Source organism: Hemicordylus capensis, chromosome 3 (assembly GCF_027244095.1).
Source record: "Hemicordylus capensis ecotype Gifberg chromosome 3, rHemCap1.1.pri, whole genome shotgun sequence".
Classification (NCBI taxonomy): Eukaryota; Metazoa; Chordata; class Lepidosauria; order Squamata; family Cordylidae; genus Hemicordylus; species Hemicordylus capensis.
The window spans coordinates 315,234,389-315,246,653 of record NC_069659.1 but is presented as its reverse complement, the minus strand read 5'-3'; the positions used below and the strand labels follow the sequence as shown (position 1 = coordinate 315,246,653).

At 44.2% G+C, this 12,265-nt stretch overlaps 1 protein-coding gene across 2 annotated transcripts in view; it reads left to right on the top strand.

Annotated features, from left to right (window-relative positions):
- Positions 1-341: 341 nt before the first annotated feature.
- SLC9A9 (solute carrier family 9 member A9) overlaps positions 342-12,265 on the top strand; it is a 455,942-nt gene continuing 444,018 nt past the window's right edge. For both annotated transcript variants that reach the window (XM_053308421.1, XM_053308419.1), the window contains exon 1: positions 342-679. In XM_053308421.1, the coding sequence (XP_053164396.1) occupies positions 505-679 (175 nt within the window). In that variant the 5' untranslated portion in view covers positions 342-504. The remainder of the gene's footprint in view (positions 680-12,265) is intronic.

Here is a 12,265-nt window from a genome sequence, read left to right as displayed (position 1 = left end):
TAAGAATTGGAACTTTGGCCACCTTTAACTGCAGTTAGCCAGTACATATGAATGCAGCCTTAGAGTAGCAGTTTTTAAAAACTTTAAAATAGAACACATTTGTAAGAAATGATGGCGCTTTTTAAATTAAAAATTGTGCCATGTTCCTTGTATATGAACTGAAATTGAAAAAACAACCACTTTTTGCAATGGAAAACACGATCCACACATCCCTGACTAAAATAAATTACGGTGATGCATCTTCAAGATCAGAAAAAAATGAGACAGGACAGCTTTAAGAGGGAAACAGGAAGTTGTAACCAGAATCCAGCTGAATCTTGAGCGGTGGCACTTTGCCGAGAGGCTGCAAATACAGCAGATGTGTTTGTTGTGCATTTCAGTGCTGTCTAGACTTTCTGTTACCAAAGCCATACAGAACTGAACTTCTGCATTTTTCTTTGGTTTGGCATTTTCCAGTTAGTTTTGTAGGGCAATCCTGGAGTAGTGGAACTAAACAGAGATGAAATGGAGAAGACAAGGAAACTGGGCTCAGTGAAAAATGAGGACCAGTTTTATCATCAGGGTGCTGTGGAGCTGCTGGTCTTTAACTTTTTGCTCATCCTTACGATACTCACCATTTGGCTGTTCAAAACCCACCGATTCCGCTTTCTGCATGAAACGGGAGGCGCCATGGTTTACGGTGAGTGTTCCAACAAAAAGCTATGCCTTGCATGGCATTTTAAACTTGTTGCATGATGTGTGTAATTAGACACTTGAACTCAAGTGCCGACAAAGCCCTGAACAAGGAGAAAGTGCGTTCATTTCAAAGTCACAAGCCTATTGAACTGTGCAGGAAAATAACACATGCAATTCACCCATCCATCCTGTCTCTTTCGCTTTCTCAGGAAAGAGCTAGAGGACAACTTGTCAAGGAACTAAATGTCATCAGTGCACTTCCAACACAATGGGTGTCAGTGAGCATATCAGAACTCCCAAACGTTTGCTTATTTCCTGAGAACTACAGCCTGGTTTAAAGAGATTATATTTCTTAGGGTTAAAATGAACAGTATTGGGTGAAATCTATCTACCAGTATACCAGATGGCAGCACATCAGGTCTTTGTCAGAACCTGAAAGAATCTTCTTAGGTCCAGCCTCTCAGTCGGATGTCATTTCAACAAGCTGAATTTGGTGTTGTTTTTGCTATGCTCTAAAAAAGCAGTCTCTGAGAAATGAGACTCTCTCCCCCAGTGCTGTCATTGGCACATTAACCCTGTCTTCTCTCTTGGAGTTTACATTTTTCTTTATGTGGGTTTCCTGAGTTTCATATATAAGCCATGTGTAAGAAGGACTGCTTGCTGCTGGGAAACCACACACCGGGTAATTAATGTGCAATATTTCACAGTGTGACATGGAGTTACTCCCCCCCACCCTTTTCATTTTCTTTTATGTTAATTTCACTTTCATGGGTGGGGACTTTTGCAAATAGTGACATGGTGTTCACGCCTCACGGGTCTTGATAACTCTATTGAAGCAGACAGAAGCCAGTAGTTTATGGATTGTACATTATAGCTACACTCTATAGGAACGCTGCAGTTTTAATAGAAGCATCAGCATTTATGCATGAGAGATTCAGAGCCCTTTCAGGATGCATTAAGGTTTGCCTGTCTTAAAAAATACGGACTTGGTTGCTACATCAACTGTGTGCTTTGCACTTGTACAGCCACATTGGTGGAATAATCATAATTATACTGTTTGCTCTGCTTTCACTATCAGCATCACATATAAAATAAACCAAGCAAACATTCAAAACAGAATTTAAAAATATATTCTGAAGGAAGTACACATGGATTAAAACACTAATTATGCCCGACATTGCTATAACAAACTTTATGGTAACACAAAATCAATGGGAAAACACACACCCTGGGTTAAGTCCATCAAAGCTCTCATCAAGTAGTGAATAAAGTTATTACATTAAAAAAAAATCAGGGATGGAAGGGAATATTATATTGTATGGAAAGTCTGCACTAGGAATTGGATATTACACTCGTGATCCCTCTCAAATGGTCAAGGAAACCAATTAGTTTTTAAAACTAATAGAAATAGGAACATAGGAAGCTGCCATATACTAAGAACATAAGAACAGCCCTGCTGGATCAGGCCAGAGGCCCATCTAGTCCAGCATCCTGTTTCACACAGTGGCCCACCAGATGCTACTGGGAGCCTACAGGCAGGAGTTGCAGGCATGCCCTCTATCCTTCTGTTACTCCTGTGCAACTGGTATTCAGAGGCATCCTGCCTCTGAGGCTGGAGGTGTCTTAGCCCCCCGACTGAGTCAGACCATTGGTCCATCTTGCTCAGTATTATCTGTACAGACTGGCAGCGGCTTCACCAAGGTTGCAGGCAGGAATCTCTCTCAGCCCTATCTTGGAGATGTCAGGGAGGGAACTTGGAACCTAGATGGTCTTCCTGGAGCAGCTCCATCCCATAAGAGGAATATCTTACACTAGTATTTTTAAGCCCGTTATGATAACGGGCGCTAGCTTTCTATCCCGTCTTTTCTGTCTCTCTCTCTCTCTTTCTGTCTCTTCCCCCCCCCCTTGTCCCCTCTCTCTTTTTGTTTTTTGTTTTGTTGTTGTCTCTGTTTTTGTTCTTCCTTATTTTGCTTTTACTTTTTTTTGGGGGGGGGTGGATGAATAACGGCCAAAATGGCCCATGAGAAGGTGGCCGCCCCCGCCTATCGCCTTCCCGCGCACCCAGCTGCCGGAGCCCACCTTACCCGCTCCAGCCCGAAGGAGAAGAGAGGAACTCGGAAACAGAGCTATTCTCTGTGTTAAGCTGCTGCCTATACTGTCGCAGTGGACGCAATAGGCATCCTTTGCGTCCATAGCGGCAGTTTGAGCAGTGACTTAGCACAGAGAGGAGCTCTGCTCGTGAGCTCCTCTCTTTTCCCTCGGGCTGGAGCGGGTAAGGTGGTCTTCGACAGCTGGGAGGGCGATAGGCGGGGGCGGCGACCTTCTCATGGGCCATTTTGGCCCTTAATCTTTTTTTGGGGGGAGCGGGGAAGGTGATTTTGGGCAGCTGGGAGGGTGGGTGAGCAGGCGGGGGCGACGGCTGTGAGCGGGCGGGGGCCTCGTTGGCGGCTTCGCCGCCACCTCGCCCAGCTTCCCTGTCCCCCGTCTCGGTCTTCCCCCGCCGCCATTGCCCTCGCCTTTTTCAGGGCGGCCGCTTCTGGTTGCCTCGGCCTCCTCTCGCCGTGCCGCAGCTCATGGCTGAGGCGGCGGCTCTGCCGCCGCCTCGGCCACTTTCCCCCGCCGCCACACACCGGCTAATGGCTGCCCGTGGCTGTGGGACACTGGTGTCTGAGGTCCTGTGTCCCTTGGGCTCTTCTGGGCCTGCGCTTCGCGCAGGCCCAGAACAGCCCAGGGAGGCAGGGACGCAGATCCCCAACATTCCAAAGCCACGGCCACTCACTTAGCCTTTTATTATATAGGATTACTCACACTTCTAGTCTCTGTTTCATATGCAACTAGGGCGGACCCTGTTTAGCTAAGGGGACAAGTCATGCTTACTACCACAAGACCAGCTCTCCTTGATTTTCTGTGTAGCAGATGTGGCCTATATTGTTCACTTCCTGACAGAAGTAGTAACTTGAGTTCAGAAGAAAGAAAGGGCAACCTGTGAAAGCTAGGTATGCAGCAATTTTTAGACAGGTGAATGGAGAAGCCTGGGCAATTCCTCCTGTTACATTACCTGAACAATGCAACTGAAAGCTTATTGCAACATGTTATGATGGTAGAACAATGCCAATGTTTTGATATCTTTATGTTTTTATATTTGGCACCCGAGGTTGCCATTCTGCTCCCTCCAGACAAACAGAGCAGAGTGCATAGTGACTTCCACAGGAAGGGTCTAATCTAGCAATTACTTCTCTACCTCTGCTAATTTTAGTGACTGGTGTACAGAGCAAGGGTGTACTGGTACAGAGAGTGTGTGAGAGCAGCCTAACAGAACTTTCCAACTAACTGCACTGATGCAGCAAAGGAAGCAGCAATTTTTGATGCCCCCCCCCATCCCAGCCCGCTTCTCCAGGAAGCCCTCTGAGCCATCTGAAGATATGTCCCTGAGGGCTGAGCAACACTCAGGGGCATATTTTCAGGTAGCACAGAGGACTTCCTGGAGAAGGGGAGGGTATCAGAAATGGCTGCTTCCTCACTGCATTGGTGCAGTTTGTTTGGAAGCTGCTTTTGGCTGCTTTCTCACTGTGCTGGTGCATTCTTGCTCTGTGTATCAGCCAGTGATATGCAATGCAGCCAAGTCATGTGCTTCTAGCACAGTTCTGCAACTCACCTTTTAGCATCCATCAGCCTGCACTTCCTGCAACACATTAGCAGGAAGCATATGGCAGTGTACCAGGTTCATAGCAGGATGTGCTGGGCAAGAAGATGGCATGTGGGGGAAGGGAAGGGGTACTAGAGCCTTATAGTAGCCACTCCACACTGCATTGAATGCAGTGCATTCCGTATGTATGCAGTGTGGAGTGGCTACTGCAGGGGAGAAGGAATGTGGCCCAAGGCTACATGTAGTTGGAATAGCCTCAGTGAATTATTGGAACTGTTCTGGAGTAAATGGATTACAACAACATTTAATGCCAAATTGTCACTCATATTCAGCTCAGGAGCTACTATTGATCATCCTTATTTGACAGTTCATTCTGCTTAAATTGACATTTGAGAAAGAAGAGTTGTTTTAATCAAAGGCAGCATCTATTTTATGTCTTGTATATCATTTCTGCATAAAAGTCTGTCAGTTTACTGAACAAAATGTTTGAATTTGGTCTGTCATGATGAATTGCTTAGGGCCATTTAGGTTTGTTCACTTTCATTTTTCCTTATAAATCCCGTAACCTATTTATAGTGGTTGGCTGTTGCGTTCATTCTGGTATTCTCCAGTCTCTCTGAAATATTTATGAACTCTGTTGGGTAATATCACCATTGTGAGAAAACCATTATCACTGGCCCTATATTTTATCAGTTTAGCCACTCTGCATTTTAATTATGCTATGATCTGCTCTTGCAATGGGTCCCAATAACTCTATGAATGTGTGTACAGAATGTACCCCAAACCAAAGCATCATGCTTGGTCCTCTCAAATTTTTGAATGATGTGATGCCTGAATCTCAACTTTGGAGATGGATTTATTCATATGATGGGGAAAGACTATATTGTTACATCTACAGCTATTGCAGTTGAAGTAGCATTCTGTCCTGGGATGAAGCCATGATGCCATTTCAACTTCTAACATCTATGTGCTTCCCATTACTGTAGAAAATTTACCAATATATATTATACAGATGTTGGAGAGCTAGGAAAACTTCAGAGGCTTTAAATACCAAATAAGAGGCCTTGAACCAGTGCTACAACTTCTATCCAGGACACACAAAAATTTTCATTATCACATGTGAGTTTCTCTTTCCAGTGATTGGTGCTGCTTGCAATGGATGGAAAAGATAATTTTTTGATAATTTGTTTCTGATAGAAATTACCACAAGGCTCTCACATGATGATTACACTCATAAAAATATGGTGACATAAATCTATCTACCTACAGGCATCTCTAAACTTCGTTTCTACAAGGCTGGTCTGGATGATATGTTCACCAATCCTCTCCAAGGCATGAGGGGGGAGCATGGGTGTGTACACTCTCACCCCACAATCAACCCACCATCTTGCCATCACCTAACTGTAATAAGGAGCAATAAGCGGGTAAAATATACAAAGTATTCTATCCACATAATGAAATAATGGTTTGGGTGAAGCCTCCCCATTGCATCATTAAAGTGGTGGAGTCATGGAGGAATGGTACAATATGTTGGGAGCAGAGAGACATGTGCACCATGCTCCTCTTACATGCATTTGAGAGGGCCAGAGGACATATAATACTAACTGGCCTACAACTTCACTGCTACCCAGCTGTGTATGTATAAAATCAGATCCTGGATTCTGTCACTCTAATGCAGGCCTGCTCAACTTTGGCCCTCCTGCAGATGTTGACCTACAATTCCCACAATCCCTGGCTATTGGCTGTTGTGGCTGAGAATTATGGGAGTTGTAGTCCAAAAACAGCTGGGGGGCCTAAATTGAGCAGGCCTGCTCTAATGCCACCCTAGTCAAGGAACAGAATATAGGTGAGCTTCTTCAGGCAAAAATAGGCTCAGTTGTCAGTAGGTTCCTACAGAACTTCCCTCATAAAGTTCTGTAGAACAAAGGAAATAATCCATATTTGGTAAAACTGGTGGCAGGAGCAAAATCTGATCTGTCCTCAAGCTGGGGTCATCAGGGAGCTCAAACTGACTTGTATGTTCTGTAAAACTTGTTGCATATAATAATAAATGTGTGACTTAAGGGCATTTAGAACTTTGTAACAGGAAGAAAAGGATGTGGCCTTTTCAAAGTTCAAGTCTGTAACTGATCAACCACAAAGTGAAAATGAAAAAGGAGTTAAGCTCTTCTTTTAAAAATGGAATGCTTGCACTCGGTCAAAGTCAAGATGGAGAAATACATCTGGGGATCATTCATGCACCATACAGTACATGGCTGATCATCGGGCAGTAACTTATGCCTGCCTTTGCAAACAGAATGCTAGAGTTAAGCATCTGATCTGCAGACACAGAAATCTGCAAGCACATTGTTCACTGTGTCCAGGTGCTAGGGTATGATACTTTCATACTTTGTTGGTATGAAAATAACTGCAGGGTAGAAGTCTAACTGAGTACAAGGCAAGAAACACACCCACCCACGCACGTACACACCATTTCCTACAAATTCTCAAGATCAGCAAGACATGGAGTCATTGTTTTCATGGCCTTTCCCCAAGTATTCTAAGTTTAGGATAGCTTTGAATGGACTTGGGTCTTCTGACATAGGACTTATCAACTTAAGGCATAGAAAATTCTAGGGTAACATAGCAGGGAAGCCTAGTATCATGACAGACATTTGCCTAGTTCAGCTGGATCTGGGCTGGGGATGCTTTCTCAGCTAGCATATGTGAAAGTACTGTACAGTGAACATCCTCTACTAAGATCAGTAACACTTGTGTTAACTAGGAGTCTGCTTTCGTAAAAGAGCCACATGTTATATTTCCTGCAGTCACTCTGATGATGTCTTCTCCATGCCTGTTCTTATATATAATATATAAAGGTTTTAACTGTGCACATGATGAATGCCTGACCTACCGACCAGCACTCACTGGATTCCTAGATCCAAATCATGGTACGGAGGTGAAAGCCATTTAGGGCTCTTTCTTATGCCACTATAACAGCACTGGCTCCTTCCTAACCTGCAAAGGTAAAGTCAGAAGCTCTGAGCCACATGGCAGGCCATTGTTTCCGAGGATTTATCCATTTGCCTCTCATTCTATGAAATACAAACAGATACCAGATACATCTGGTATCATAGATCAAGACCTGCTTTGCTCAAGATGCCTGGGTGCCGTGAGGGCAAAAATGGCATAAGCATATACTTGTAGAGCCATGTTTTATAGTGAATTATTAAAATATTAATTCTGCTCACATCTAAGGTATTTGGGATGCTTCACGATGTAATGCAATTAGATTATTCATTAACAGAGTCTGCTGTGCCAAAGGAGAAACATGCTGTTAACTGTGCTGACAATTGTTCAAAATGTGGTCCTTACCAAAGGGCATTGTAGTAAACACTGGCTAGAAAACAGCCTGAGTTCTGTATTCCTTGAGGAGTACCTACTTCCCATATGATCTTCCCCATCTAGTAGATTAATGGATGTTCTGCTCTGCACCCCATCTTTACCTTAGGAGAAGCAAGGGTGCAAGCAGCACCCACGCACTAAGAGTGTATCCTAAGAAGATTGACCTGATCATCTTCCCAACAGCCTGTGGAATTTCCTAAGGATATTCCACAACTTAAAAAAAAACACCAAAACCATTTATATCCCACTCTTTCTACAACATGTCCAGAGTACATGATTATTTTTATCTGCACAACAACCCTGTGAAGTAGGTTAGGCTGAGAGTGAAGTGACTGGCCCAGAGTCACCCAGTGAGTTTCAAGCTGACCATGTCAACTTGACATGGTCAATGTAATCAAAGGCTTTTCTGTAGTCAATGAAGCACATATTGACTTCTTTTTGGTATTCTTTGGCTTTCTCAATTATCTATCATCATCATCATCATCATCATCATCATCATCATCATCATCATCTAGCGTGCATCAGCAATAATGTCTCTTGTTCCTTGTCCTTTTCTGAAACCAGCTTGAACATCCAGCATTTCCCTTTCCACATTGGGCTCTAATCTGCATTGGATGATCCTGAGCATTATTTTGCTAGCATGTGAAATTAAGGCTATTGTGTGATGGTTTGCTAGCCTTCCACATTTAGGAAGGGTTTTTCTTTTGTTGGAAGCATTCAGACCTGTAGTCTGGACAAATACAATGAATGTTCTTGACAAGTGGATTATCATTTAGGCCAATGATAACCAAAGGGTTGGATCCAAAGGGTCAAAGTTAATTTCCTTTGATGGAAGGAACCTCCTCTTTCCATCAGAAGAAAAGAAACATTGATTTAAGTGGATATTACTTCCAAGTAATATGCTTGTCTATGACTGTAATAAAGATAATTGATTGACTTCCAAGAAAACATGCTGAAATTATAGTCTCCAATGCATGAACTTTAGCTAACCCAATATGGTTTTTGTTGTTTCATATATATCTATAGCTGTATAAACCTTTTGGTTAACTGTTTGTGTAATATGCAGAATTAAGTACAGTGTTGTAGCAATTGTTACTGACAGACCTGCATATGTGGCCCTCATTAATTTTTGAATCCCTGGATTTAAGTATATCTATTATGTTCCTTTGAGAGCTCCAGAAGGTCAAGAGCTCCATTAGTGACCTGACAATATTGATTATCAACATCTGCCATACTTAAGGCTTTTCGTCTATTGTCTCTGCTGCACACCACTTTCAGCACTGCTCAACACACAAATGAATGCAAGATCCAATCAGAGTAAGTGTTCCTCCTCCTGTACTCCAGTCACAGGATGCAAAGTGCACCCAGTAAGCAGCTACTAGTGATGCATTTGCACAGTAGGGCAGCTTATTATATAGCAAGAAAACCTCTCCAAATCTCATGAAGTCTGAGTTCAAGAATATAAACTGGTAATGAATTCTCAGTGAATTCATGCTGGAACCTACCTTTGAGCCCTTTTCATTAAAGTACACATGGGTGTCCTTAGGGCTTTTTCTGAGGGAGGGGGAAAGGATGCAATCCCAAACCCACTTACCTGGGAGTAAGCCCCATTGAATTCAATGGGATTGGCTCAATCCAGGAAGGGCTGCCCCCTCTTGCCCATCACCTCTGGACACTCATGGAACTATGTTAAGCCACTGAATGTCCTAATAAATTAAAATGCTCTAAAATTGAAATACTAATAAATTGAAATGCTCTAAAATTGAAATATTTTAAGCCACTGAATGTCCTAATAAATTGAAATGCTCTTCCAGCACTGGCATTTGGATGTGCCATTTTAAATGGGCCAATTCAGACATCATTTTGCAGCATCATGGTTAAAGTCTGGTTCTGTGCAACAAGGCTATGCCTAGGAAGTGTGTGCTTCTCCCACTCCTGCCAGTGAAAGCCTGCCAGGAATTCTATCTCCAGTTTAGATTAGGGGGGGAAATCGAGATTTGTCATGACACCCAAACTGACCAATCTCGTTTTATCCCAACATGCTTAAAAGAAACCTAGATATGAAACCCACTTGGGTTCATATCTAGGTTTGTTTCAAGCAAGTTGTTGAACATAAACCAAGACTGAGCAAGTTGGTGAGAACAAACCAAGACTGATCAGTTTGGATGTTACATCCGATGTTGATTTCTTTCTAACCTGAATTAGACGCAGAGTTCCTGGGAGGATTATGCTGGCAGGGAGAGGGGCGCATGCTCTCAAGGCTCAGGGATGTTCTGCGAAATTGGGTTTGTACTGTGGTTTTGCGTGACATCTGAACTGGCCCATTGTCTCACTTATTCTCACATACAGAGTGGAGCTGACATTTGTGACAAATTATTTCCTTGTTCCAGCTCAGTATTTCAGCATGCTCTGGGTTAATCACAGGTTAAAACCACCCCAAGACCTTAACTGGACTGGAAGTATAAGGGGAATTCAAGAAGGAAGGACAAGCAAAGGTGGAGAGCCAGGCATGTGGTAGTGAGCATTGTTACCAAGACAGCCTATTTGGGGGCTCCCAGCAGCACCCCTACACCTGATTTGAAGCTACAGGCTTGAAGTTTCAATTTTGTCTCTCTGAACTCATGGGATCTTGGGCTCAGCATTTGCTCGCATGAAGCTAATTCATGAGGGTATATCACTTGGCTGATAGCCTGGGGAAAGGTAACTCCAGGTCAAATGTGACTCGCAACTGAAAGAGGACTATTCCTCTGCTTGGCTCTCTGATTTCAGTGCACGTGAGGTAGCTGAAGTAAACATAAGTTAATTAAGCACTATTCTCCTAAATAAATAGCCAAATGCTCCCCTCTATGTTAGCACATCGGATCAGCTCAAGCTTATCACCTTCACAGGAAGGAACAGATAAGAGGTAACAGGCTCATCTTTCTAACAAGAAGTGCTAATGGTTGGCTGGGGGCAGGGAGGCACACTTGTTAAAAAATTCCAAGGCATGCCCAACCTCTTTCCTGACTACACAAGATAAGCTCTAATGCACCCATTTTGCCCATCATGCACAGGTGTATCAGCCTATTCACACCCAGCAAAGCCTGAACCGGACACAATGTATTCTTTTGTCTATCACATATGTCACCCCTTTCAGCAGAAAGGTGTGGTCAGCATTTGCCCCCAGGGCAAGATGCGGCCTATTTCAATCCTCGAGACCACCATGCAGTATGTCTCTTCTCTGGATTCACCCTAGGGATGTGCACAAAACCGGTTCGCCCGGTTCGAATCCGAACCGGGTCCGAACCAGGTGGTGGTGGTTTGGTTTTGGTTTTGTCCAAACCAAACCCTGGTTTGGTTTGGATCTCAAAAAGTAGCTGGCATTAAAGCTGACCTTGTGTTCCACCTACCACCCAAACCTCAAGTCGATTGGACCTTCCTCTGATTTTTTACAATTTTTTAAAAAAATTCAAATTTGTCCATAACTCCCTATCTAGAGCACTTAGGGGCAAAAAGCTGGGGTGGGCGGTAGGCACCCATGGGTGTCCCCCACCCCAAGAATCCCAAGGCAATTGGTTGCTCCTAGTATTACTGGTGAATTTCTGAAAATAAAATTTTTCCCATTGGCTAATGGGGATTTGGGGCAGCCCCGGACCCACCTCTGTGGGGTGGCAGCACCCCCAAAGTGGGTACAGGGCCATGGCAAAAATGGCCTCAGTCCCTCCCGGCTATCCCTGGAGAGATAGGAGTGATGGTTTTTTTAATTAAGATTTTCTAAGGCATTAAATAATATCTAATTGTAAGAATAGAATGTGAGTCAGTGGGTGAAAGGTAAAGCCAGCATAGCTCTGAGAGAGGCAGTTATTTAATGCCTTAGGAAATCTTAATTTAAAAAACCATCACTCCTATCTATCCGGGGATTGCCGGGAGGGACTGAGGCCATTTTTGCCATGGCCCTGGACCCACTTTGGGGGTGCTGCTGCCCCACAGAGGTGGGTACGGGGCTGCCCCAAATCCCCATTCTAGCCAATGGGATTTTTTTTCTCTTCAAGAAACCCACCAACAATGCTAGGGGCACCCATCAATTGCCACCCCAGCTTCTTTGCCCCTCTCTCTGGGCGCCCTACACGTAACACCCAGTCAGTCCACCTTAATACCTACCTACCACCTACCCAAGCAACTAAGATGACACTCAGAGAGACAACACCAACTCTCTGATCTAACAAAAAAGCCACTGCTGCCGCTGCCTGCCAGCGGCAGCAGTGGAGCAGCACAGCAGCACACACAGAGAGAAGAAGGAGGTAGACCTGCTGCTCTGCATGATGGGTGATGTGTTGCCCAAAGAAGCCACCGCCTCACTCCGTGCCTGCCACTGAGGCAACCACAGACAGACAGAAGCCAGCCAGGAGGAAGGGAGTGGGACACACACACACACACACACACACACACACACACACACACACCAGAACCAGAGATGCTCACACAACTAAAATCCTAAAGAAGGCAGGACTCAACAGGCAGCAGCACCAGCGAGGATTGGGGAACAATCTGGGTGGGAGGGGGCAGGGCAGGAGTGGAGGT